The 24,340-nt window shown below is 39.3% G+C and overlaps 1 protein-coding gene across 3 annotated transcripts; it reads right to left on the minus strand.

Annotated features, from left to right (window-relative positions):
- On the minus strand, positions 1 to 23,876 carry LOC134204047 (uncharacterized). Of its 3 annotated transcripts, none has more exons than XR_009977762.1 (3): positions 23,708 to 23,852; positions 21,299 to 21,817; positions 20,918 to 21,235 (listed from the first exon to the last, which is right to left on the minus strand). XR_009977762.1 is itself a non-coding variant. In XM_062678874.1 (2 exons), the coding sequence occupies exons 1-2, from the start codon at positions 23,847 to 23,849 to the stop codon at positions 103 to 105; spliced, it is 450 nt and encodes a 149-aa protein (XP_062534858.1). In that variant the 5' UTR covers positions 23,850 to 23,876; the 3' UTR covers positions 1 to 102. The 3 variants fall into 3 exon arrangements, 1 of the variants encoding a protein (XP_062534858.1); XR_009977763.1 differs by having other exon boundaries at positions 21,299 to 21,842; positions 23,708 to 23,722; XM_062678874.1 differs by lacking the exons at positions 20,918 to 21,235; positions 21,299 to 21,817 and adding an exon at positions 1 to 410 and having other exon boundaries at positions 23,708 to 23,876.
- Positions 23,877 to 24,340: the final 464 nt, after the last annotated feature.

Raw genomic sequence — 24,340 nt, forward strand, 5'->3', positions numbered from 1 at the left:
TCCACTGTTTGAAAAAGATTTTTTATTATTCTCTCCGCAAACGGGTTTTTGACGGGTACTAGGTTATATAGCACCCCCCCCATCAACAGCATTGGGGGGTGCTCATCCGCTCGCTGCTTTCTGGGTAGCGGCTGGTGCTGCGGCGGATGCTGTTGCTGTGGCTGATGCTGTTGCGGTAGATGCTGCGGCGGAATCTGCGACTGTAGTTGCGGCTGTGCCGCATACTGCGCCGGATGCTGCGCCTGGTGGTGTAACGGACGTGTAGTGTTGTGTAGTGGTGATGTGTAGTGTTGTGGTGTGTTCGTGTTGAATGCTTGATATTCCGGGTGATATGGTGCGGGTGTTTGATAAGGGAAACTCCGGGGGAAATATGGCCTGTATTTTTTGTTGTTTCGATAGTCCATTTTTTGCTGCGAAAGAAGGAAATATAAATTAAGATTAATCCAACTTGCGGTGATGGTGTCTTTCTCGCTCTTTATATGGGGGACATACTTGTGGTATTCGTACCATGGTACAAAAATCTTGAAATTAATGCCATACCAATTATTGTCTTCATTAAAGATAGCCTTGAAATTATTTTCTTGTCGCCTTGTACCATGGTACGATTACCACAAGTGTGTGCCCCATATTACACTCGACAAATGCACATACAGAAATACACACGGACAGGGAATTTCTCGAGGAATTCTTGGAGGAACTTTCGAAGGAATTCCTGAAGAAACTTCACGAGGAGTTCTTGGAGGAACCTCGCGAAGACTTTCTGGAGGAACTTTTGGAGGAATTTCTGCAGGATTCGCCCGAGGAACTTCGCCAGGAATTCCTGGAGGATCTTCCGGAGTAATTCCTGGAGGAACTTCTGGAGAAATTCCTGGAGAAACTTTCGAAGGAATTCCTGGAGGTACTTCCCTAGGAATTCCTGGAGGAACTTCGCGAGGAACTTCTGGATAAATTTCTGAAGGATCTTCCTGAGAAATTTCTGGAAGGATTCCAGAAGAAATTCTTGAGGAATTCTTGGAGTATCTTTCGGATAAATTCCTGGAGGAACTTCCCGAGGAATTCCTGGAGGAGCTTCTTGGGGAATTTCTCGAGGAATTCTGGGAGGAACTTTCGAAGGAATTCCTGAAGGAACTTCCGGAGGAATTCACGAAGGAAGTTTCGGAGGAATTCCTGGAAGAACTTAATAATTCTGGAGGAGATTCCGGAGGAATTCCAGGAGGTTCTTCCCGAGGAATTCTTGGAGGAACTTTGAGTGGAATTCCTGGAAAAACTTTCGGAGGAACTCCCGGAGGAACTTCTGGTGAAATTCCTGGAAAAACTTCCGGAGGAATTCCTGGAGGTATTTCCCGAGTAATTCCTGGAGGATCTTCCGGGGGAATTTCTGCAAGATTTTCCCGAGGAATTCCTGCAGGAACTTCCTAAGGAACTTCGCGAGGAGAGTAATTCCTGGAGGAACTTCTGGAGAAATTCCTGGAGAAACTTCCGGAGGAAGTCATGAAGGAACTTCCGGAGGAATTCCCGAAGAAAGTTCCGGAGGAATTCCTGGAAGAACTTCAGGAAATAATTCTGGAGGAGATTCCGGAGAAATTCCAGGAGGTTCTTTCCGAGGAACTTCTAGTAGAATTCCTGGAAAAAAACTTTCGGAGGAATTCGCGGAGGAACTTCTGAAATTCCTCCAGAAGTTCCACCAGGAATTCCTCGGGAAGTTCCTGCAGGAATTCCTCGGGAAAATCCTGTAGAAATTCCTCCGGAAGTTCCTCCAGGAATTCTTCGCGAAGTTCCTCCAAAAAATCCTCGAGGAATTCCCCCGGAAGATCTTCCAGGAATTCTTTCTAAAGTTCCTACAGGAATTCCATACCGGAAGTTATCTCCACCCGGCATCTTTGAATCGACCTCAGCACTCGTCCGGTCACCCGTTGAAACGGGTCGTCAGTTACGGGGGAGCTTCCGACGAGTAGTTCGCTGTTAAGGCGGGAACTGAATGGCTCAACGGTTTAGCAAGTAGCTGAATAGCTGAGTGCATGGGAAATCATGGGGAACAGTTGAGTAGATCGTGGCGCGCGAATGCAGAAAAATAGACATAATTCCATACCATATCATTTGTTATAAATATATATTCAATATCAAAGTGAATTTGTTTCAAATACCATACATTTTATTAAATAATTCACGAGGTTTCTTGATAGATTAATACGTAACACACCTGCGTTACGCATACAAAGTGAAATTATATTTGGACACTTCCGAAGGAATGGTCAAAAATTATCTGTTCGTCGACTTCAGAGCAGCATATGATACAACGACAACCAATATAACTGATACGGTTGATGGATCGGATGATGTACGTAGTTCGAGTCTTAGGGGAATTCTTGAGTCCCTTCGAAACGAATTGAATGCACATGTTTGATGCCTTGGAAGACACAATCATTTCGTTGCATTGCATTGCCCAATTCGCAGACGTAAATGTTTCATAGATTCTTACTTTCGAAACTTTTGCCTTTCTCGTACACTAAGTGTACGTAAAGGCTATAATATTGCTCCATAAACAAAATTTTGATAGGAGGCCCGGAGGGCCGATTTTTATATACCGATCGACTCAGCTCGACGAATTGAGGTGATGTCTGTATGTGTGTATGTATGTATGTGTGTGTGTATGTGTGTATGTGTACAAATTTTGTAGACACACTTTTTTGAACTTCCCATTGTCCGATTTGCTCGCAACAAGTTGCAGTCGACGTGGAATTCAGTCCCATTGTTTGCTATTGAAAATTAGATCAATAGCTCATCGCAATCTGGAGTTATGGCCAAAAACTGTTTTTGCGTATAAAAAAATGACCTCTTGGGTGGAAAGCGCTTGCCATACCCCAAAACCATCGGAACACACATGCAATGAGTAAATATAAGTCGTACAGTAATCAATGAAAGAAAATATATATTTGATAATTCGAAATTGATAGTTTTAATGCATTAACTAATAGACAAACTTTGAATTTGCTAGAAATGAAATTGGATTCATTTCGTCTTGATAATCAATCTAATTTTCTTGGAGGTAAAATGAGCTCCATTATACTGCCGTCGCAAGCATAATCCTTCAATATTGATTTTGCATGGAAGAAAATATGGAACAGTTACGCTTGCGGCGGCCCATTTTTTCTATTATTTTGCTATCATGCGCTCGCATACCCTACACAGAAAAAAATAAAACTATGCAAACAAATGTAATGCACTTTCTATCTGAAAAGCGGCTTATTTTATTCAAAATGAGAGTAAAATCGTCTCCGTAAAATTTTTGTATTTTATGTAAAGTTTTTTGTTCCGAGGCTGTGTGTAAAATTAAAGTACGCGCTTTCGTCATATAAGTTCAAGAAATGTTAAATCACCTTACGTAAACAACACATAGCTGGTGCTGTGACACCGATGAACGATGGAAAGAGAAAACACATGTTTATATTTTCTTCACTCACAAACAAACAGTTTGTTTTCGTCTTTGAGAAGTCCAAATCGAACCAAAAATTGTGCAGACGACGCAAATCGCGCTATGGTCAAGGTTTTGGTGGTAAGTAACACTTTAATCAAGACATTAATACATTAAAAAAGTGTCACTTGAGATGTTGATTTTTTTTTAATCTTATGAAAGTTATCAAGACGTTATTATTTATTTACAGCATCTTTAAGAATCTTCTATTCTTCCGGCGCAGCAAACTTCACCCGATATGGCGATGGTGGAACCTCGGGCGAAACCGAGCGCCCAACAACATTGTCTTCAGTCAACATATCGGGAATAATCTGTGGAAAACTGAAGTTGATCGCCTGGACATCAATTCTCACCCAAATTAGTAAATAAATTATGCTTATGTAAAATAAAAACTATCAATAACTAATAACAAGAATCCATAAATTTTCCCTATTTTATTCTATAATGGTTTGACAGTATTAAAAAATTATAAATGAAACATACTTTTTATCAATTTAAAAGTATTCGTACTTTTATTTTTCATAGTTTCTATTTGACAGTTCTACAATTGATTTTTAAAAGTTCAAACTTTCAATTTCATATATGACAACCTTACCGCTTATAAATCGAAAGTTGACGAACTTTTATTTTGACGATCCGCGACTCTCTACGAAAAAGAACCAACGAAACTTTTTATTTTAACCAACGGTTTTTTTAATTCGGTTAACGTTATTTTTTTGTGTGTATATACGAGTGAACTTCTCAGGTGGCATCTTTTTTGTGGCGTTCAATCAGCGTATGGGAGCGCAGCTGATGTGCGTGAGGCTGAGGACGCTATAGCATATATGCAAGCACATTTCGGCGGGAGCGAACGGCACTGCATTTGCTTCAGTCGCTTGCCGTCGGATGAATATCGCAGAAAGAAGCATCACCAACACACCGCATTGGCCCTGACGGAAGCGAGTAAACAAAATGGGGGCCGGTTGATGCCTTTTTATTTCACCCGGCAAGGGATATAGGGCGTAAATTTCAAAATGATTGTTAAAACGTTAAAACACATTTTAGCCGAAAATAGTTGGATTTTTCGGGTTCGAAATTTAATTAACTTTTAGATTGGGAACACGAAAGTCTAATTATTTCGATTAAAAACCCAGATTAATCCACCTAGCGGTGATGGTGCCTTTCTCGTTCGTTCAAAAGGTTTGAAAAAATCTCAAATAACACCAATATGTGGATTGGTCTTATTTTTCATATTTGTTTATATGCATAAAAAAAATTCTCGCTTAACGCAATTTGTTGCAAACAAATCGGATGAGCATTAAAGCAAAAAATGGCATTTTATTTTGTTGTTCTAAAATTAGTATTTTTGCCATAACTTTAGACCCAATTGTACGATCCGGCCAAGTTTCTATAGGAAACAATGGGACAAGATTCTGCGTCGAATGCAATCTGTTACGAGCGACCTGAGAAGCACACATATTGCACATCAATCACAGTAACTTATATATGACCGGGTTCAGTCACAATATGATTGCTGCAACCAGATTTGTTGAACTTGTGTTGCTTGTGGAATAGATCTAGACCAACATTTGAAAAGGGCGTAACAGCCAAAATTTATTACTTCTGATTCTTCGTCTACATATAAAGCTCTGTATGTGGACGAAGAACCAGAAGGAATAAATTTTGGCTGTTACGCCCTTTTCAAATGTTGGTCTAGAGATGAAGTCTAAGTGCTAAAAAAGTGAGCTAGACTTTTTAGAACTCTTTTTCACAATAAATAGTAATTTGACCATAAAATCTAAGCCCATAGTCCGATCTGGCCAATTTTCAATAAGAAAATATGAGACATTCTGCGTCGAATGCAATTTAATGCGAGCAAATCGGTTGAGGAAAAGTGCCTGAAAAATGAGTGAGTTTTTTTTAGTGATTTTTCCATATTTCATATCTCGCATAATTTATCAAAAGGACCTAAGTAACATTTTTTTCATGAATTAATTTGAGTACTGCAATCAACAGAACAACATGAAAGCTATTGATTGCAGTATTCAAATAAATTCATGAAAAAAATGTTACTTACGTCCTTTTGAAAAGTTAAGCGAGATATAGCTTTTACCGTATACATACTTAGTATACGAGAAAGGCAAAAATGGTATAATTTTCGATCCCATAGTCCGATATGGCAATTTTCAATAGGAAACAACGGGACAGGATTCTACGTCGAATGCAACTTGTTGTGAGCAAATCTGTTAAGCATAAGTACCCGAAAAATGTGTGACATTTTTTACGCGACTTTTTCGTATGAATTTGTATTTTGGCCATAACTTTCGATCCCATCGTCCGATCTGGCCAAGCTCAAATAGGAAACAATGGGACAAGATTCTGCGTCAAATGCAACTTGTTGTGAGCAAATCGGTTGAAGATATGTGCCCGAAAAATGAGTGACATTTTTTACGCGATTTTTTCGTAAGAATTTGTATTTTGGCCATAACTTTCGATCCCATAGTCCGATCTGGCCAATTTTCAATAGGAAACAACGGGACAGGATTCTACGTCGAATGCAACTTGTTGTGAGCAAATCGGTTGAGGATAAGTGCCCGAAAAATGAGTGACATTTTTTACGCGATTTTTTCGTAAGAATTTGTATTTTGGCCATAACTCTCGATCCCATAGTCCGATCTGGCCAATTTCAAATAGGAAACAATGGGACAGGATTCTGCGTCGAATGCAACTTGTTGCGAGCAAATCGGTTGAGGATAAGTGCCCGAAAAATGAGTGACATTTTTTTAGTAGTTTTGCGCACACACACACACACACACACACACACACACACACACACACACACACACACACACACACACACACACACACAGACATCACCTCAATTCGTCGAACTGAGTCGATTGGTATATAACACTATGGGTCTCCGGGCCTTCTATAAAAAGTTTGTTTTTGGAGCGATCATATAGCCTTTACCGTATACTTAGTATACGAGAAAGGCAAAACATGCGTAGATATGTAGCCTGACATATAGGTGAAGACTTCGGCTATCTGTTGGTGGTGTTGGATTGCGTGAGAGTGCTCTCGCCTCTCAGATTTGACGAATCGATGTTTTAATCTTTGTTTACAAACGCAGAGAAGTCGTTTTAAAAATTTGGTATTGAGTTGTAGAAAATCAAATTGTTTAAAGTTTATTGGTATTATAATAGAAAATATGTTTTTCAAAAAAAAATAGAACCGAACGAGCGTCGAACGCAGACTCTCGAGTGAGAGCCTAGAACTTTACCCCTCAGCTATCTTTACTCCTTGAAAGATTGGTGATCGAAGTATAACAGGTTATACGCAATTTGCACTGATCATCGGCTGCTTGTGCATTCGTGCGGCAACGCACCGGGTGCTGTGTTTAGGTTCCGTGGCATATTTAAATCATCTGACGTTGAAAAACATATACGATTGAGTCTACGTCATGTGCTTTTGTGTCAATTCATTCAGATAAGTCACCTAATATTCATAGTGTTTTGGTGTGCAGGGAAGCAGCTTCAATTTCAATATTTAATTTGAATCCACTGTAACGCATTCTTCCTTGCGTTGTAGCAAATAATTCATATTGGCACAGTATATGTAAAACATGGCTGGTCTAACAATTAGTTTGTAAATAAAACAATTTATTTTAGTAAATGGTTTTGATTTTCTATAAATATTAATTTACTATTATTCCTACCTTTTCGCTTGCATACCTTCTGTGTGGTTTTTGATAGTTAATTTATTCATGCTATTATTATTATTATTTATTATTTAATCAGACTAAGGCCGAAGTGGCCTGTGCGGTATATAATAGTCTTCTCCATTCGGCTCGGTCCACGGCTACACGTCGCCAACCACGCAGTCTACGGAGGGTCCGCAAGTCATCTTCCACCTGATCGATCCACCTTGCCCGCTGCGCACCTCGCCTTCTTGTGCCCGTCGGATCGTTGTCGAGAACCATTTTCACCGGGTTACTGTCCGACATTCTGGCTACGTGCCCGGCCCATCGCAGTCGTCCGATTTTCGCGGTATGAACGATGGATGGTTCTCCCAACAGCTGATGCAATTCGTGGTTCATTCGCCTCCTCCACGTACCGTCCGCCATCTGCACCCCACCATAGATGGTACGCAGCACTTTCCTTTCGAAAACTCCAAGTGCGCGTTGGTCCTCCACGAGCATCGTCCAGGTCTCGTGTCCGTAGAGGACTACCGGTCTAATTAGCGTTTTGTAGATTGTCAGTTTGGTACGGCGGCGAACTCTATTCGATCGGAGCGTCTTGCGGAGTCCAAAGTACGTACGATTTCCAGCCAATATGCGTCTCCAAATTTCTCTGCTGGTGTCATTTTCGGCAGTCACCAGTGAGCCCAAGTACACAAATTCTTCTACCACCTCGATTTCGTCACCACCGATGCAAACTCGCGGTGGGTGGCTCACATTGTCTTCTCTTGAACCTCTTCCTATCATGTACTTCGTCTTCGACGTGTTGATGACTAGTCCGATCCGCTTAGCTTCCCTCTTCAGTCTGATGTAGGCTTCCTCCATCTTCTCAAAGTTACGTGCCATAATATCTATGTCGTCGGCGAAACCAAATAGCTGGACGGACTTATTGAAAATTGTACCACTCGTGTTAATACCTGCTCTTCGTATTACCCCTTCCAAAGCGATGTTGAATAGCAAACACGAAAGACCATCACCTTGCCGAAACCCTCTGCGGGTTTCGAAGGGACTCGAGAATGCCCCTGAAACTCGAACTACGCACATCACTCGATCCATCGTCGCTTTGATCAACCGTGTCAGTTTATCCGGAAAACCGTGTTCGTGCATTAGCTGCCATAGTGGTGGAGCGTTCGCCCATAAAACCCGCCTGGTACTGCCCCACGAACTCCCTTGCAGTTGGTGCTAGTCGACGGCATAAAATTTGGGAGAGTACCTTGTAGGCGGCGTTCAGCAATGTGATTGCGCGGTAGTTGCTACAATCCAGCTTATCGCCCTTTTTGTAGATGGGACACACGACACCTTCCATCCACTCCTGCGGCAAAACTTCCGCAGACGCTGCGCCTAGCTGCTCTTCCGTTGGAAGTGCCACTTCCAGCTGCTGCGCGTATTCTTGGGCTAGTCTACCATCTTGTAGCCGCCCAATGTTAAGCCGCGGCGTCCGACTTCGACGCGTGTTGTACACCGTCGAGAGTTTTGAGCGCAGGCATACTGCAACGAGGTAGTGGTCGGATTCAATATTCGCACTGCGGTAAGTGCGGACGTTCGTGATGTCGGAGAAGAATTTACCGTCGATTAGAACGTGGTCGATTTGGTTTTCCGTTTCTTGGTTAGGTGATCTCCATGTGGCCTTGTGGATATTTTGCGGGGAAAGAAGGTGCTTCGGACTACCATTCCGCGGGAGGCTGCGAAGTTTATGCATCGTTGGCCGTTGTCATTCGATACGGTGTGCAGACTATCCGGTCCGATGACCGATCTATACATTTCCTCCCTTCCTACCTGTGCGTTCATGTCACCGATGACGATTTTAACGTCCCGCAGTGGGCATCCATCGTATGTCTGCTCCAGCTGTGCGTAGAACGCTTCTTTCTCGTCGTCGGGTCTCCCTTCGTGTGGGCAGTGCACGTTGATGATGCTATAGTTGAAGAAACGGCCTTTAATCCTCAGCTTGCACATCCTTGCGTTGATTGGCTGCCACCCAATCACGCGTTGGCGCATCTTACCCAGCACTATGAAGCCGGTTCATGCTATTATAAGTCCTAAATCTTGGACTCGCTAGACCAATTAATTGGATAGTGACAACATATCTGTTTGCAGATTTCAAATAGCACTCGGATTATGTGGAAGAAGCTGAGTTTCGGAAGGATTCGGAGAAAATTTTCCAATCTTGTAAGTCAATGAAAATGTATCCAAATTTTTCTACAATCCAAGGATGTTTTGGATCATGTAGTAATCTTAGTTCGATCATTTATTTTGTCGATGACTCATTCCGGAGGTTAAATTTCAAAACGTTTTTATGGTGGACTTCTGGTGCGAATATTTTTCGACAGCTTTGCCCTATCAGGAGCATTTTGTATTACCGAGTTTTCAGTAGTTAAACTATTATCGGCGTAGCACCAAGTTAGAATTCGGAAGTCGGGACTTCCGAACCGAACTTTCTTCCGAAGTTAGTCAAACTAATTGATGCGTTGTTTAGCGCATCTTTAAGCGAATCCAGCGCACTACTTCCGAAGTTGGGAAAGTTGCCTGTATCTGGAGAAAAATCCAACTTCGGTATAAAAAGCGGTATAAATTTATTCCGGATATACAATAATTATCGACTTTAGTCAGCTGTTCAAAAACCGCGTAAAATTTTACCGAGTTCGGTATTCGAAATTCACTGTGTGGCTTTTCCCTCAGAGCTTTCACAAAGAACCCGGTGAACTTTTCGGAAAAGATTTTCCACGGCTACTTTAGTTTTCTGAAATGCGTTCGCATTTATTAAAATAAATAAAATTATCACAATTTTTTTTTGTGTTTGGTTTTGGGGTGAAGTTGATCAAGACAGCTCTACTAAAATCATTATGACCTAGCCGTCAAAATACACAAGGTTATTTGTATGAATGTTGAATTTACTATGTAGAGAAGTCTACGAAGTCAGTATTTGAAACGAAAATAGCGTCATTTATGACTATCTCTCGCTTTCTTCCACGAACTACACTTTCATGATTATGATCGAAAAACTCGGATTCTCTACCTAGCAGTAACATAATTGAACAGATAATATAATTGACCATCGTTTCATAAAAAATAGGCACTTTTGACTGACACATCAAATGATCATCTTCGCCTAAATGATCATCTTCCCCCCATATGACGGTATGTGTACAAATTTTGTAGACACACTTTTTGCCTTTCTCGTATACTAAGTATACGTAAAGGCTATAATTTCACTCCAAAACCAAACTTTTGATAGAAGGCTCGGAGACCCATAGTGTTATATACCAATCGACTCAGCTCGACGAATTGAGGTGATGTCTGTTTGTCAATGTGTATGTATGTATGTGTGTGTGTGTATGTGTGTATGTGTACAAATTTTGTAGACACACTTTTTGGAACTTAGCATTACCCGATTTACTCGCAACAAGTCGCATTCGACGGGGAATGCGGTCCCATTGTTTGCTATTGAAAATTGGCCTGATCGGACATTGCATTTCGGAATTATTGAAAAATCATTGTTTTTTCCCAAGGGTCCCCCCTTGGAAAAAAAATTTCAAAAACGAAATTTTTTTTTTTTTCAAGAATAGTGGGAATGCATAGTAATTAATGCAAAAACATGCAAAATGATAGAAAATATGCGATCTATCCCCCTAAAGTGCTTTTTTGACCTTTCCTATGTGATTTTTTCAGTACATTTTACGATGCACGAGAAAGGCATCATCGCCGCTAGGTGGATTAATCTGGGTTTTGAACTTCCCATTGTCCGATTTGCTCGCAACAAGTTGCAGTCACCCCCATGAAACGGCTGTTATCCACGAACAACTCGCCTGAAGCCAAAAACATGGTGCTGCAACATGGTGCTGATGGATGTAAACATTGCCGGTTAAGCAATAAACACACGAAGTCAGTACAGTCGGATGCGTAAGCGACATGTGTTGCATTGTTAAATTATTTATATTCAATGAGATGTATTGCATTGTTGATTTTCGACGTTATTAATTGGCGCTTTGATGTTGCATGAAGAAGAAGAACCAGAAAGATGATATTTAAAAAATTTCGCACGGGAAAACAGGCGAGGATATTTTTGAAACTCTTCTCTGAAGTTCTATCAATTAATCAATTTAATTAAAAACGGTAAACAGTACGGGGTTGGACTTTTCTTATACTGTTTATTAAGTATGATATTACAGAATAAAAATTGAAATTGAAATATTGTGTTTATTGTGCAGTAGAAAACAAGACTAACCCCGTACTGCTTACCGTTTTTAATAAAATTGCTTCTAGAATTTTAAAGAAGTGTTTCAAAAATTTCATCGTATGTTTTCCCGTGCGAATATTTTTGATTATCATCTTTCTGCTTCTTCTTCTTCATGCAACTTCAAAGCGCTAATCGCCAATGTTCTCGCGGCGGTATGAACGGAGCTTGAATTGGGAAAGGCAACACTAGCGCCACCCAATCGGTAGACGGCTTCAAAAACTACATCTCATTTTATTTTTTGGATTTGAGGTAGCGTTTTATTGAACATTCAGATGTTATTTATGGATCGTTTTTGTGCATTTAACGGTACAAAGTAAGGGCTACCATAAACAAATGTGAAAAATAAGCCCTATTTAGTGTTAAATATATTAGACTTTTCTAATATGTTTGTCAACCCTTTTGAACGAGCGAGAAAGGCATCTTCACTGCTAGGTGGATTAATCTGGGTTTTTTATACGCAAAAACAGTTTTTTGGCCATAACTCCAGATTGCGATGAGCTATTGATCTAATTTACAATAGCAAACAATGGGACTGAATTCCGCGTCCACTGCAACTTGTTGCGAGCAAATCGGACAATGGGAAGTTCAAAAAAGTGTTTCTACTAAATTTGTACACATACACACACACACATACATACATACACACATACAGACATCACCTCAATTCGTCGAGCTGAGTTGATCGGTATATAAAAAATCGGCCCTCCGAGCCTCCTATCAAAATTTTGTTTTTGGAGCAATATTATAGCCTTTACGTACACTTAGAGTAAAATCAGCAGTGATTCAAATCGTTCGGGGCTGTCTGTTTGAATATGTATCTGAAACATTGAATTTCCCAGCAGCTATTCTAGATTCAGTTTTTAAACCAGTCAACTGTCAAAAAAATAAAACTGGTATAACGCTCCGTTCTATTTTCTGCAGATTTGAACCACGATTGAATCACGAGATTCAAATATTTTTCAATTGTTTTGGTGTATGGATACGTCATTTTATCTACGGATCAATCCACGTTGCAATTCTGGCGCCTTTCTTGGCAGTAACATAATGATTTCAATTAATTGAAAATTTGAAAAACATGAATAGAACACTGCTGGGGAAACCAGCGAGTTTGTTCTATTTTGCTCCAGATGCAAACTAGAATAGTGGTCGAAAATTTAGAATCAAACTGAATCACTCCTGATTTCACCCTTAGTGTACGAAAAAGGCAAAAACGAGCAATGGGTAATGTTTTCAACATAACCGCGAGTAGACGTAGGACTTGTATAAACGTAACGTATTTAACGTATAACGGCTCTGTCTCATTTCCCGAATTAAATTTAAATTGACTTAAAACTGACAGTTCAAAAATTTAAAAATCACCCGGCCATAAGAATGGCTGCGTGCTACCCAGCAATTTCAATAAGACATCGATCAAGAATGATTCGATATCTGTCAAAAGTAATCCTGCTCATCCAGCAGGGTTATTCGATAATTATTGAACTGTCACTTTTAAGTTTAATTATCCAATTGAGACAGACACTTAAGCCCCAAACGCAATACAACGGAACGGCGACGGAAACGGTAAATTTTACAGTTAGCCCATATATTTTCTGTCAAATTTGCCGTTTCCGTCGCCGTTCCGTTGTATTGCGTTTGGGACTTTACATTTAACTTCTAACTTTTGGATCTATAGAGTTTGATTATAGGTATTGATATTGGAAACGACAACTTCCATGCAGTGTAGAATTATTAGCAATTTGTTTATTCAAATCTTCTGGAAATAAAACTAATAATTAAATACATAATTAGAATTGCTTTGTTTCGAACTATTAAGCCCTTATTTACTCAAGCAAATGTAGGGCATCTATAGATTTATTATTGATGATAGTATTTGAAGTTTAAACATTTTATTTATAAATCTTCCAGACTTGGGCAAAATGTGCTATTTTAGGGGAACTGTCCCGTTTTCCAAACAAAGAAATACAGCGCCAATTTCGTTGCTTCTTTTTGCTAACATGCGTGCTTACTGCTGAAAAAAAATCACAACAAAGAGAAACAAGTCAAGGAGCAGTAACCCTACTAAAATAGAGGAGGTATTGCTAATACGTCAACGAAAAATTACAAACTCCGAGTCTACTTCAAGTTTAATAATACAATTTCTCAGAAAATGAAAAACAAAAAAAAAAAGATAAAGTTTATTTAAATATTCTTCTGGAAATTATTTTTTACGGACATTTACATGTAACACAGCGAAATTTTCTAATCTAAAATGGATATTAACACTATTGCTGATTGTGCATCTTTAATTGCTAATGCCTTTTGCAAATAAATGAAAGTAATTATTTTAATAGAATTTTTATTTTCATCAGCGTACTTTTTTTTCTAGGGAATCAGAACTGTTATAGTATAACCATGTTTCAATGTACGTGTGGTTCTGTAATCATATGAATTATGAAACCCATCACCTGGATGAGCAGACCAAATCTCTCTAATTTTATTCTTCCTCATCCACCGCTGCCCTCACTGCCACAGCCATCATCGGCCTGTAGCCGTGAACCCCGAGCGATGCGATGGGCGATTGAATCCATCGCAACCGACACCACTGCATCCGACCATCATCAAGCACAGAATGACAAAAAAATGCGCCCACTTCTTTAATGCATATTCGCAGACCCACCCACCGGCAGTTCTACCGCTGGTGACTGTATGCTGTCGCTCGCACACGACAGGCACTGCTTCTTTTATACACAACGAAAATCTTCCGGTAGACCCGAACATACCGTGACATACCGCATTCTGATGTCCGTGTTAGGAATGCACGGGATTGGTTACATATGAAATTTTGACTGGCTTTGACAAGAATTGAAATTCTCAGTAGCTAATCGTTAATAATCTTAAGTTTCAATAAAATAGGCAAAATGGTGGAGAGTGTCCAAGTCGATTGATATATAATTCTTAAAAATCCATCGAAAGATAAAGGCGCTAGTTCAAAATCTTCCCTTCCAGCGTAACGCTCTCGATTTCCAAAAATCTAAATGACACCCAGTGTATAGTAAAGAAAGACGTAAGTCCTACGTCAATAGCAAAATGTTCTATGCTGAGTTCACCTAGATTCGAACTGCTGACCTCTGGGGTGGAAAGCGCTTGCCATACCACAAAACCATCGGAACACATATGGTATGAGTAAATATAAGTCGTACAGTATTCATCAAATTGGTATGTTCATTTCTTTTAAAAGCCACAGAGTTCACTCTGCTAGGGTAACGGTACCAATATTGGAAGTATTATTGAATCAATGAAAGAAAATATATATTTGATAATTCGAAATTGATAGTTTTAATGCATTAACTAATAGACAAACTTTGAATTAGCTAGAAATGAAATTGGATTCATTTCGTCTTGATAATCAATCTAATTTTCTTGGAGGTAAAATGAGCTCCACTATACTGCCGTCGCAAGCATAATCCTTCAATATTGATTTTGCATGGAAGAAAATATGGAACAGTTACGCTTGCGGCGGCAGTATATAGGTAAGAAAGCCAATTTGTTTGGGAAATTATTGTTTTCAATTAGCATTCATAATGGCATAATTACAACGTGCCGCTTCAAGTAAAGCAAACATTAAGTAATGCAATGATGAACAATATTATTAAGAACCCCCATGTCTCAAGCATTGTCTCCACTGAGGGCATGATCGTAATAACGTTTCTCTAACGTTTCATGATTAATAACGTTTCTCTTTACTAAACGTAATCAGGCCCATTTTTCTATTATTTTGCTATCAAGCGCTCGCATACCCTCAGATATATTAATTTTATTGAAAACGAATTTCGATTTTTACCATACACGGAATATATTGTACGTTTACTTGCTAGGTGGACACGGTACTCTAAGCCGTTCCACCAAGTGTTCGTTAAAGTTGTCGCTAGAGTATTTATTCGCTGTTGGTTTGAGCGAGACAATGTAAACGTCAAAAAATTCCAACCAGCAATCTGAGTGAAAGAGCGAATATTTTTTTACCGGCAACCACGTGCTTTTTGGCGGACAAAAGAATGACCACGTGTCCCAGTAGGTGAGGGGTACTTTGATATTTATTACCTGATCGAGAGATACACTACTAAAAATCCACACATATTTATTGGCAAAAATCCATAGATTTAACCTATGATGTATATCAGCGCACACATAACCATTCCCCACGCGAACTACTAATAAAATATATATCCAAATAAACTTTATGCGTGGTCTCGAATTAGCAATTATTTAATTTATGTGTGGCTATATATCGATTATATTACGGTGGAGCTATTGCAAAAATTTATAACGGCGACACATATATCTTATACAGATATTTTTGGCAGTGTATATTTAAAATTTTTAATACTTGCCCCAAAAAACCGCGAAAAAAATACCTACATTTTTTCATAAAGTTCTGCGACTGTAATATTGAAGAATTGATTTCATTTGACTGAATATTTGTAATCATTAGAATTAAGTTTTACTAGACATTAACATTGCTGTTCCCCTCGATTTTTGACGTAAACTACGTCTAATACTAAGGACACACCTGTGGTACTTGTACCATGGTACAAGAGAACAAGAAAATTATTCCAAGACTATCTTCAATAAAGACAATAATTGGTATGGTATTCATTTCAAGATTCTTGTACCATGGTACTTGTACCACCAGTGTGTCATTAGTATAAGGGGAAGACTCAGATACAGGGTGTAAAACCGAAATTTCCAAATTCGAGACCGTCACGAAATTAGGATAGATTTCAAACGCTAATAGCGTCTTTATCTTTCGATGGATTTTCGACATTTGCTTATCAATCGATTCAGAAACTCTCCAGCAATTTGCCAATTATATTGATACTATTGATTATCAACGTTAAACTATTGAAAATGTTGTTTCTTTCCAAACCGGGTGAAAAATTCAATTCCGTTCATAAATCCCCAACACGGACATCAGATTGCAGTAAGGTACGGGCCTTTTGATCCACTGCTTCGTTTTCCCTGTGTATAAAAAGCATCGTGTTTCGCGTGCGCGCGTCATTTTCATTCTGGATGTCACGGCGAGCGGACCAGGGCGTCCAGAAGCGGTCCCAGTGACAACGGCTGTCTCAGCGGATGATTTTTTTTTCGGTCGGTGGTGGTGGCGGTCGTGGAAGCAGCAGCACATCATTTCATTCGTGTCCCATCTTCGGCGGATCTGGCAATCGACGGCGTTTGTTGAGTCAGATCATCGGATGTGGTCGCGCAGCCCAGTGGCTGCTGTTAATAAGGCACATAAGTGGCAATTAATCGGTTCTTTTCAGGACCATCATTATATTTGGGAGGAAGGTTAAGTTGAAATAATTTTCCTAAAGTGCAAGTGCAATTCTTCGGTGAAATTTTCTAGCGTATTTCGGAGTTATATGATTTTAGTGATTGAGAATGTTGATATTAGACGAACTTTCTTCATAGAACAAAGCATAATTGTTTGGCATCGGTAGCGGAATCATAGCATTAGTGCCGGTCCGAGCATAGGCTGTCATCGGAAGATTGCTACAGCAATTTATTCACTAATGTGGCGTTTGGAACGATTTGGATGTTATCGGCACAACATGAAATTTTCCCGCGAGACTCTAATTTTGTATTTTTCCTGTTGATGATTGAAAAAGAAATCGGTTCCGAGATGAACTTTATTCAAAGCGCAACGCTAACGTCGGTAGTTGAATCCCAAGCAAGTATCGGAAGAAGACCATGCAAACAATTGATTCGCATTATGACTGAAGAAAATTGTATGGCTTGTATGGCAGTATTGATGTTTGCTACAGATTTTTTCACGTAAACTTCGTCTATAGGGAAGACTCAGATACAGGGTTTAAAATGGAAATTTCCAAATTCGAGACTGTCACAAAAATTAGATTTCAAACGCTAACAGCGTCTTTATCTTTCGATGGATTTTCGACATTTGCTTATCAATCGATTCGGAAACCCTTCAGCAATTTACCAATTCTATTGATACTATTGATTATCATTAATGCTTAATTTTTGTTCTACAACAAATATGATTTTGAAAAAGTATCACCGGCGCGTGCTTACTCACAATGTACATGCTGATACATTTACAGTTACATCAAACAACTGAAAACCGAAATACGCCACTCCAAAATTACGAGGTGACAATGATAGAAAGAGACAAAAGATAGGAAAAATAACACAGTGTGTAGTGCCTCCCGAGTCATCTTAAGGGAAGATCCTTTAATTACGTAACGCAAAAATTGGGCATTTCAAAACAAGCCCCCCCCCTATATCACACTTTTGTATGAAGCATCTAAAAATTATGTATGGGTCGTCACACTTCGCCCAACCCACCCCCCCTGCTCTAAGCGTTCCGTAATTTGTGGACGCTCCCAAGAGCCACTTTCATTGATGGTAGCCGATCGTTAGTACTTCATATCAAATATCATATCATATCATAGCATATCAAAGAATATTGTGGCCAAATTCCATAAAATTTGGTCAACAAAAACCCCCCTGACAATAATAGAACAAAACCTGCCAAAGCCGTCATTACCCCTATTTCAGACAAGAAAATTTCGAACGAAATGGCTCGCGCGCGCGGAAGGGCTGCTTTCTTGTAATCAATAAAGTTGAACCTGTAGCCACGCCCCTTTGCGGGGTGTGTGACGGTTACACAATATTTGCAGTCATACCGGACAACAAAGAGGCGGGACTAATGAGCCATCTTTATTGATGATAAGAAAACTGCTCTCCCGCGCGCGCGTGGCATTTCAGCACCTAAAAACTCATGGATGAGTTGAATCATCGTATGTTTTCTGTATGTATGTTAATATATAATCACTGTATGTATGTAGAATCACGAGCGCGCGTAAAATGGAGAAGCTGCAAAAATGTTTTCGCATGGATGACTATCTACCAAAATTATAAGTCTTTCTCTGAATCGTGCTCTCGTGATTCTACTACCGACGGAAAACAATCTGCTATCACCAAGCAATTAAGTTTTACTTTGATCAAAATTCATCTCGCCTCAAGTTGTGACAAAAGAGCTACTTTCATTGATGGTAGCCAATCGTTAGTAGGGGAAATTACGGCTTTGGCAGGCTTTGTTCTATTATTGTCAGGGGGTTTTCTGTAACTAATTATGCTCAAATTTGGCCAATACATTCTTTGCATATCAAAAAATATTGTGGCCAAATTTCATAAAATTTGGCCAACAAAAACCCCCTAACAATAGAACAAAACCTGCCAAAGCCGTCATTCCCCCTACTTCATACAATGAAATTTTATCTGAGCGCTGCTAATGTTAATGACGACGACCGCGCGACCCACACCATCGATGCATCGCCGGGAATAAAACTTCTGGTAGGTGCTCCACCGATGCCGAAGGTGGTACCACGGTCTGCTCTTCGCGACATCTCAAACGTAATGACTCGCGCGCGCGAAAGAGCTGCTTTCTTGTAATCAATAAAGTTGAACCTGTAGCCACGCCCCTTTGGTGAGTGTGTGACGGTTGCACAATATTGGCATTCATACCGGACAACAAAGAGGCGGGACTAATGAGCCATCTTTATTGATTATAAGAAAACGGCTCTCCCGCGCGCGCGAGGCATTTCATTAGAAATGTTGTGGAGAGCGGTTCCAGCATCGGCGGAGTTGCTGAGAGAATTAATCGGTTCTTCTCAGGGCCACCATTCTATACAAAGGAAGAGGCGAGGCGAATATTATTCAAAGAGCAAATTAGCCACTTGGCGACGCCATAATCTTGCCGTCCGTAGCAGAAACACGATTGCGCCCCGGGGGGAGATTCTATATAATATGAATTCGTATGAATGGCATCAGTGGCAGCCAAGTGAAAAATGTCGGAAGTGAATCTGAAAAGCGTGCGTCGGAGGGAGTTGCTGGAGTAAATATATTCATATGAATGGTAAATTGGTAATGTGATCGCATTTTAACGTGAACTACAGGGGAGACTCTGATACAGGGTATAAGATGAAAATTTCAAAACTGGGGACCGTCACGTAGTCATGTAAGATTTTAAAGATAATCTTTATCTTTGATGGATTTTGAGATTTATATATCAAATGAATCGGAAACTCTCCACCAATTTGCAAATGTTATTGAAATTTTTGATTATCAACGTTAAACTAGTGGAAATTTCAATTCATTCCAAACCCAGTAAAAATTCAGACCCAATCAATAATCCTGCAACCCCAACACGGACATCAGGTTGTTATAAGTTACGGTCCTTTTCGCCCATCGCTCCATTTTTCTAGGCATAAAAGACTCGTGTCTCATACGCGCACGTCATTTTCGTTCGAGCATTCTCAGAGAGCGGACACGATACTTCATTTGTAGCCTTGAGCCAGCATTGGAGGCGATTGTCGGGCGGAGACAAAGGCATCCCACAGCGATAGGCGGCAGTCAACGATGGTGGAGCGACGGTCGGGACGGCAGCCTCACTGGAGTGAAAATTTTGCCCGCTTGCGGTCCAAGCGACAACGGCTGCCGCGTTGATGTTGGTCGCGTCGTCAATGGTGGAGCTGCGGTAATTGCTGATAGTGAATGGAGTCATTTAAAGTAAATCAATTCTTTGGATTACCATCATTACCGTGGAAAAATAGTGTTAAGCTGAGAGGATTTTCCAAAGTGCAACAACTTGTGACCAGCACACTCTTGGCGTTCAGTAAAATCTTCTAGCAAGATTCTGAATTTGGTTATGTGCTGTCAGTGATTTCCAATGCGTACCATTGAGAAAAATAACAATATAAAATTGATCAATTGGAGACAAACTTCGGTTAGTTACGCAGAACTTCGGTTAGTTAGGAAATTTAAATGCAAGGATGATATCAGTAGCAGCCAGCTAAAATTTTCATTTTTGCTGTTAGGGATTGGAATTGCACATTATCGAAGGTTAATCGGTTCTTTTTAGAACCAAAATTTTATACAAAAGAACATTAACCGAAACTAATTTTATTCAAAGTGCAAATTATTATTTGCAATAGAAATACCCAAATTAAATTAAGCTCATTCAGAATATTTTTCGAAAAATAAGAAAAAACAATGAAATTGATTTTTTTCAAGTGAAACCCCTAATAAATTAAACAAACAAAACTAAACTTCTCATATTATATAAAACTCGAGAATTAAAAAATTTTGACTTAATTACATGAATATACACACAAAAAAAAATAGTTGGTAAAAGTCAAAGAAACGTTAGTAAAATTAAGAAAATTCGTTAGTGATTTTCAGTAGAAAGTATAGGATTGTTAAATTTACCAATGCAAAAAATGTCACTTCGGCAAGAGCTTTGAAAAACGTCAAACCTTTTATATTAACATTTTTCTCTCAAAATAAGATGTCCTTTTTACATTGGAGTCAACTACTGGTACTTTCAAAGCAACAATTTTTTTAACTTTCATTTTCATATTTGCATTTTCATTTTGAATTTGCCAAAATAAAATTCTACAAATTTAAAATTGATTAAATGTTTCATTTTATTATCGCATTCAATGCTTCAATGAATTGAACAATCATAAACATTAAACAATAAAAAAATATTTGAAAGCCACGGAATACGGCTGCTACTTTTTATGTAATACATGTTCCGCAGAACTGGACTAAAATCGTTCAGCGGCTTTTCTTTTCACAGCGGCTTCGATGCGCGGGAGAATCGGCTGGAGCAAGTTGTCGCATAACATTATTAAACCGTTGTACGTTGTATCCTCGAATGGGCGTGAAATTCGTTCATGAAGCACTCGATGTTCAGTGGTAGATTGGTTGTTGATGGATACCAGTTATTCAGACTTCTCAATCTCGATAACCTCTGTGGAATGAAAGGGGGGAAATAAACAAATGAGGAAATAATATTCAACTTGTTATGCCTTACCTCTTATTTGTCCTTGATATGAAATTCGTTTCCGAAGTGCTTCGCCAGCTGGCACCAGCTTGCCTTTTGAAAAAGCCGCCTTAATTTTGCAACGCCGTTCAGCTTCAAACAACTTATGCTGGACCGTTTTAATGGTCGATAATTGATGGTTGAGACGTCGGGCCGGGACGAGTTTGTCAGATGCCGCTGGGACATATTGATCTCACGAAACTGCTGCGAACTGCGTGAACATCCAGAAATCCTCTTTGCATCCATGCAGTAAACTACTCACATACGGTTCCAGAATCTCAAAGTCTTTCTGCTTAATTCGCGTCAGCGGATTTACTACATCAGTAAGGATGTCCTTGGAGGTGCCAGAACGGATGTGGAAAGCGCACCTGGTGATCTTTTTTGGCTGAACGAAAACTTCACAGCGCCGGAACGATGGATAGTTGTTTTTCTTTTAATGGATTTAATTTTGTTTTGCAACTGTCACCGACAGTCGAGGGCTGCCAGTTACATTATTTCTTCATGTCAGTGCTGCCAAAATTGTAAAATGATGAAGCTTTTTTGATTATTTTAATTTTCTTGCTCTGAGAGTTTTGACTGTAAAGGCCGGTATCGACTTAAAAAGTAGAGAGGTTACGGAATTTTGTTCAATATTACCAAGAGGAATTTTGACAACTGATCTGCATGGAGCAAATTGTCACGTTTACTTACGGAATAATCGAGCAGAATATTTTTCCGAAAGTAAAGTGACAGCTCCCATTACTTTGCGTGGGAACCTTACAAATGCCAATTTTGTTTTTTGTTCTTTTCATGTGGATACTGCTGTAAGAATTTTGTTTCGATTCTTTACTTTTCCGATTCAGTGAACGGAATTTAACATGTGATTGGGATAGAAAAAGAAATTTCTTTTGAACACGATACCAACCTTAAAAATAAAAATTTTAAACTGAAAAAAAACTTTCAGATCAATCAATTTAGCATTTGACTGAAAAGTTTTAACTCCTAAAAATACCAAATTCTTCGTGCTTTCAAAATAAAATTGGAAAATGTTGGAATCCCAACTTTTTTTTGCTCTGTGTATCAGCTACTTTCAAAATGTAAATTTTTAATTGTCGTATCCAACAAATTTTATGTTTTGAATATTGCTCGACACCAGTGTTGTCTCAAAAGTAATCAAAAGAACAATTTTGTAATATTCATGAATTATGGGTCTTGCTAGGTTCTTCATTTCACCAAACGGTTTTACGTAGTTTACGTCGGGCGGTCGTGTCTTGTACACAACCCTTATGATTTTTGCACTTACTCTGAGTAGCCGTAAAAGTAATCGGGAAAATCTTGATATCGAGTAAAGGCCGGTATCGACTTAAAAAGTAGAGAGGTTACGGAATTTTGTTCAATATTACCAAGAGGAATTTTGACAACTGATCTGCATGGAGCAAATTGTCACGTTTACTTACGGAATAATCGAGCAGAATATTTTTCCGAAAGTAAAGTGACAGCTCCCATTACTTTGCGTGGGAACCTTACAAATGCCAATTTTGTTTTTTGTTCTTTTCATGTGGATACTGCTGTAAGAATTTTGTTTCGATTCTTTACTTTTCCGATTCAGTGAACGGAATTTAACATGTGATTGGGATAGAAAAAGAAATTTCTTTTGAACACGATACCAACCTTAAATCCACAATAAAAAGCGGTCTAACTTTTTTTTTCGGATAGACAATAACACCTGAGAAATAACACTATTGCTACGTTTTGACAGGGCAAGTGAGTTGAACAACTCAGTTGAATTCAATTGACTTGCCAAAAGTTGAACATGTTCAACTTTCTTTTCGTTCAAGTGAATTGAATTAAGGTGTTTACACGTTCAGTTCGCGTTCGATTCAAGCGACTTGCTCAATTCACTTGCCTTGTCTAAACGTAGCATATGGTTCTCTGGGCATCCTATCAAAAATTCGTTTTTGGATTGATCATATAGCCTTTCGGTACAACTTTATTGTACGAGAAAGGCAAAAACCAGCAAAAACCATTCGCCAAGTTGAAGCAAAATTCTTCACACAACCAATGACAGTTTTTACAGTAGAGCAACAGAGAGGAGGAGATGGCGGCCATGTTTCACTCAAACTCTGACAGATAGCAATGGAGTTTACCACAGGAGGGAAGAGCAGAATTTGCTTCGACTTCGCGAATAGGTTAAAATAAAAATTTGCGTTGGTTCTTTTTCATATAGGGTTGCGTATGTTGCATTTTTTACAGTGTACAGGTAAACACTCACTACTGTGCAACCATTTTTCACTTTCATTTGCAGAGCTGCATGTCTGTTTTCAAACATAATAAAAGTTTTCGCACTTTTATTTTGAACACGCGGAACTCTCTACGAATAAGAACCAACCAAAACATCAAATATTTCCCAAATTTACTCACTTGTAATTACTGTTAATGACGGCCAACACTGAAAAAGTAACACACAATCCCGATCTAACCACACAGAATGGAATGAACAAATAAAATGAAGTATCACGAGCGAGCCGATACCAAACGCGGTGCCATCATCATCAATATACATAGCCCGATGTCATCATTGATAAGCAGTATGAAAAAAATATAGCCCGGGAAATCCTGGCCACGATCTAGTGATGATCTAAACAATAGGATGTCAACAGCTTGATCACAAGTGCCCAATGAGAATAGATGGAAGGTGAGGGAGAAGACCAAATGCAAGTGTATTAGTAAATGATGGAAAATGTAAACAGCAAATGGTGACGTACATATTTGCACGGCTTCTTATGGGAGCTCGTTCGAATGTAGAAGTGAAAGCTTTTTCGCCATACACGAAAGGCACGCACACAATATATGGATTTCCATACCTTAGTATCTATTTTCATTGACGAGTGCCCGAGCGACTATAGAATTCGCGACTACAAAGGTAAATGCTTCACGCATAGTCTCAAGCTATCAGTACACTGTTTGTCATAATAACAAATATTTGTCAAGTCAGCCTGATATCCATATCGATTCTTGGTCAGTCTGATAGATATCCGGATAAACTTGACAAAT

Source organism: Armigeres subalbatus, unplaced genomic scaffold, assembly GCF_024139115.2.
Source record: "Armigeres subalbatus isolate Guangzhou_Male unplaced genomic scaffold, GZ_Asu_2 Contig37, whole genome shotgun sequence".
Taxonomy (NCBI): domain Eukaryota; kingdom Metazoa; phylum Arthropoda; class Insecta; order Diptera; family Culicidae; genus Armigeres; species Armigeres subalbatus.